The sequence below is a fragment of the Telopea speciosissima genome, chromosome 9 (assembly GCF_018873765.1).
Source record: "Telopea speciosissima isolate NSW1024214 ecotype Mountain lineage chromosome 9, Tspe_v1, whole genome shotgun sequence".
Lineage (NCBI taxonomy): Eukaryota > Viridiplantae > Streptophyta > Magnoliopsida > Proteales > Proteaceae > Telopea > Telopea speciosissima.
The window spans coordinates 52,571,856-52,577,013 of record NC_057924.1 but is presented as its reverse complement, the minus strand read 5'-3'; the positions used below and the strand labels follow the sequence as shown (position 1 = coordinate 52,577,013).

Here is a 5,158-nt window from a genome sequence, read left to right as displayed (position 1 = left end):
GGCCATTGAATTCATTTGCCAACGTTGATACTACCTGAACAAACATAAGGCATTGTCCCTCATCATTAGTATTGCACTAAAAAGTACTGACACAAAACCAAGTTTCTTAGAAACAAACCTTCTTACAAGTGGACTTGTTATGCCCTAACTCCTTATAGTTGCCACATCTATTCTTCCTTCCACTTGTCACCTCCATTGGATGTTTACTACGACTTTCATTAGGCCGACCCTTTGTGACCACATCCATAGGAATATGGAGATTACGACAGAGGTCATGTGTAGCATTGGAAAAGGGTTGTAGGTCAACAACAAAAGTTTGTGAGTTGGATTCACCCATTGCTTGTAAGATTTTTTTATTCACAATCCCCAACGCAACCGTAGTAGAATCACATGCCTCTTGTGAACCACTGATTGTGGCTATCAAACGCCTAACGGCATCTTGGAAAACCCACATACTTGTTACTGATCCAAAAGCTCCATCACTTAATTCTTTGTCACTCGTCAAATAATGCCTTGCATCCATGGTCCATCATTTTAGGAGATATTGGGAAAGTATCTCCTTGAGGTCCGTCTTATGGAAGACTCGTAGGATGTGTTTGCATAACAAACCCATAAACTCAAACAATTTACAGCTACAAGTGACAACACCGGCATCAATGTCATACCAAACTTCACACTTATACTCATCGGGAACATCAAAGGGACCCACCAAAGGATTGCCAACTAAAAATGGAGGGTTTGTGTTTAGACAAGCAAAATTACTACTAGCTTCCCTCTCTCGACGTCTCTCTACAACCCTTTCGTATTTTCGTGCAAACTTGTACAATGGGATTGATTGCTTAAAGTAACCGCAAAAGTAATAGTTCATCCCCTCGCTTCTTTGTGTAGATGACGTGCTAGCAAAGAAAGTACCTCTTAGATATTAGGGTACCCAATGCACCCGTTGCTCGTACATTTTCTTCAACCACGCATGTTCAACGAGATTATAATTTACTAGTAACTCTTGCCAACATGTCTCAAATTCAATCTCCGTCTTACTACCGTATATACACCTCCCAAAATCCTGTTTGAATGACTGACTCTTCCCATACAAATGGCTCAAGTGTTCCATGCAATGTTTTTGCACATGCCAAGAGCAATACCTATGCTTTGCGCTAGGAAACACATGTGGAATGGCCCTCAACAATGATGGACATTGGTCTGTAATAATTGCAACTGGTGGTCAATCCCCCATTGCTTTCAACCACATAGAGAATAACCAAATAAACGATTCAATTGTCTCATCAGCTATCAACCCACATCCAAACAAAATACTTTGACCATGATGATTTACTCCGGTAAAGGGACCAAACGGGAAGTGATATCGATTCTCCTTGTATGTTGTATCAAATACCACTACATCCCTAAATACATGATATGCAGCTCTCGCCGGCCCATCAACCCAAAAGATACCCCGTACACTACCATCATCTGTTGTGGCCATTTTGCAAAAGAATTGAGGATCACACAGTTTGGAATGGTGCAAATATTCCATTAACTTTTTTAAGTCCATCCCAAGAAACTTCTGATTTTGCCTCTTCATAAAATTCTTAAAAGCTAACTCTGGCAAACCCACCTTGGAGGCCCCACCAGACATAGATGTCACAACCTCATAAATAGTTGCCGGTCCAATACCACAATCATCTAGAGTGGTTGCAATCTGTACAACCAAGTCTGAGAGCCATTGATGTGATCAAAGCCGATAAATTTCAGCGGGTGCCACGAGGCTATGGCTGTGGCCTGAAATAAATTGGTCAACAACCAAGCCCCCTTCAATTGATTTTACCCGCAGACGAGCAGGACAACCAACTCTACTATCAGCTCGACGAGTAACATCTTTCCCTTCTTGTCTTCTATCTTTGTAATCCTTAAAACCTTCCCTACTACAAACATACATGCGAGACAAGACATCCCCCTCCTCGTCCATTCCTTCTTTCCTTTTCCTTGACCTCTTCACTTTAGATTTTCGAACACTAAATCCCATCTTCCAAGCATAATTGTTATAAAATTCATATGCATCGTTTGCATTGGCAAAATACTTCCCAATACATAGTTCCTCATTATGCTCAACAAGATTGTCAAAGTGTTCCGTTGGATCATCAACAAACAAATTTTCACCCCCATTACCATTCTCACTTGGTTCATCCACAAATACATGATCTGCTCTATCTCCATTGGTTATATCACTTCCATCATCAACTACCATGTCACTACTATTTAATTCCTTTTCAATTTCTTCCACATCTAATCGAAGAGCTTCCTCCATATTAGTGGAACTTTCATTAGCATACGCATCCTCTACAAAACGAAACACACAGCTAAATGCAATATTAATTTCTATTCGTTGCCATATCAATAGCATTTCAAGGTAAAACTTACCTAAGTCCCTATATGGTATAATAACCTCTACCATAGATCCATCGACAATAGTATACGATAATCCATTGTCATGTTCCATTTTTTTGTTCCCTCTAAAACTCTGCAAGTATAAGCATAACATAATTGTTTAGGATAATTGATAAAGTAGTCAAAATGTGCAAGAATAGTCACTCCCATTTCCTTGTAATTTGGTGATGCAATGTGACAGAGCGATGGAAGAAAGAAATCCAAATCAACACATGAAAATTATGTATGCCTAAGCATATATATTGCTTTATACCATTTATTCCAAATCAACACATAAAAATTATGGTGCCTAGATCCAATGGTCCAAAATAAACCCCCAAAAGGTTTTCTGCTCTTAAACACCCCCTGCTGCCCAATACCTGAGCATACACCCCCCTTGCTGCCCAATACCTGAGCACACCCTCTGGCTGCCCAATGGTCCAAAATAAACCCCCAAAAAATTCTTAAATAAACACCCCCTGCTGCTCAATATCTGAGCATACACCCCCCTTGCTGCCCAATACTTGAGCACAACCCCCCTTGCTGCCCTACAATTGAGCACACCCCCCTTGCTGCCCATCTATTATCGATTTCTTTTGATGGTCTCTTACCTTTCCTTTATTGGTTTTATTAATGGTTCGATCTTAGTTTTTCATATGTATAAAAAAGGGAAAAAGAATGCTGCCAGACTGTGTTCACTGTGCCCAGACATGGGGAGGGCAAAATGACCACTCTGACCGCCTATTGGATGTCCAGAGATGCGTGAGGAAAAGAGTGTGTAACCCTTTTTCTATTCTTAATGAAAACTACCCTCATCTATGTGGATATAGGCATCTTATCGAATCACGTAAATCCTTACATTGTGTGATTATTTCTTCTTTCTATTTATTGTGTTTTTTGAATTATCAGTTTTTACAAAACCCACATACTCAAATCCATCTATTTTCTTATGCATAGGAGTCTGGTTTATTACTTAAACTGGGTACTTTGAAAGTTGCCTCCTAAATACAAATCTGATAAAGTTGGAATGAGAAAGATCTAAGATTAGCATGGCCCAAAACCATTAAGAAAAAGGTATTGATTAGAAGTGAATGATTGACAATTCTGTAAGTCTCTGTGAAAGTAATCTACTTCAGTACTACCAATTTGGAGTTTATCTTAAAGTGATCTTAAAGTGAATGATTCTAAAAATGAAAGAGGGTATTGGTAGTCCATCCATATCACAGCTTTAGTCATAAAGTTTGGAGAAAAAGAGGAAAGCTACACATCCTAGTTGCAAGGCATAGGGACAGCTGAGGCATCATCTTCCACTTTAACCATTCTATGAAGAATATTTTTGGTGATCAAAACAATGAATGATATACAGCTTTGTAGCAACTAACAATGGAGTCCACTATTTTGATCCATTTTTCTAAACAAATATTTAACAACAAAACTCACGGATATCACAACCAAAGAATAATGGAGCTCAAATGATCTCAAATGTGCCCAGAAAACAAAAATTAGAAAGGGGAGTAATCACAAAAGAAACGAAAGACCAATTATTCAAGGGAAGTTGGCTCTACAGCCAGTAAACGGAGAATCCATGGAGGATGGCTCTACAGCCATTAAACGGAGAATCCATGGAGGATGGCCTACAGCCAAAAAACAAACAAACAAAAATTGCTAACATGGAGGCTCTATATTCTTATCCTCCCTCTGTAATCTAACTGATGGCCTATTTTCCCCTTTCTTTGTTGCTGCCATAGGTTTTGAAATAGTTCTATACTGCTGCTGAATTAAACAAATTTAAAGAAAAAAAAAACGAAGTATACCTGCGGTGAAGATGTCTCCCTCTATAATCTAACCTATAGCCTATTTTTCCCTTTATTTGTTGCTGCCATAGGTTTTGAAATAGTTCTATACTGCTACTGGATTAAACAAATTTAAAGAACAAAAAAATGAAGTATACCTGCGGTGAAGATGTCTCCCTCTATAATCTAACCGATAGCCTATTTTCCCCTTTCTTTGTTGCTGCCATAGGTTTTGAAATAGTTCTATACTGCTGCTGGATTAAACAAATTTAAAGAACAAAAAAATGAAGTATACCTGCGGTGAAGATGTTGTATCCAAAATGCAGTGGCCTTCAGAGCTCATGAACAGGGTATGTTCAAGCTTCAAAAAAAAAAAACCTACATCCAATCATTCACAAGGCCAGAAAAAGCGAGAGAGCGAGAGAGCAGACATAGTACCTGTTGCTTCTCCTACAGGTTGTTGATAACATTCCAAGTGGGAAGCATGAATCAGCTGAGAACCCTAGGAGACTGAGGCGAGAAGACGAAAGGGTGTTTCACGTTTTTTAAATGTATTAGGTATTTCTTTTTCGATTATAGATAGGTATTTCTTTTTTGGTAAGACAATACATATTTCGTATAAAAAAGGATACGTATTTAAGTGTATACCATTGTATACCAAATCAATGCATCATATTTAACTGTTTTAATCCTACGGTCCGAAAACTACCCCTCAAAAGATTCTTAAATGGGGTGGACAGACCAGGAAACCCCGCCCCTAATAAATTTATACAGAAAGCTCTATTTTACCCATCACAATATATCTTCAGTTGTGACAGACAATTAGTTCCATCGCAAATACAGTCGTTAATGACCCGATTTCTTGTATTGCGTCGAAGAAAAGCTGGAGTAGCTTACATATGCAATGGCTTGTATATAATGTATAATCTAACATGACCTAT

At 38.6% G+C, this 5,158-nt stretch overlaps 1 protein-coding gene across 1 annotated transcript; it reads right to left on the bottom strand.

The window, feature by feature from the left end:
* Window positions 1-1,222: 1,222 nt before the first annotated feature.
* Window positions 1,223-2,497, bottom strand: LOC122639067 (protein FAR1-RELATED SEQUENCE 5-like). Its single transcript, XM_043831906.1, has 3 exons — window positions 2,419-2,497; window positions 1,826-2,337; window positions 1,223-1,699 (listed from the first exon to the last, which is right to left on the bottom strand). Exons 1-3 carry the CDS (start codon window positions 2,495-2,497, stop codon window positions 1,223-1,225), a joined length of 1,068 nt encoding a protein of 355 aa, XP_043687841.1.
* Between the last annotated feature and the right edge of the window lie 2,661 nt (window positions 2,498-5,158).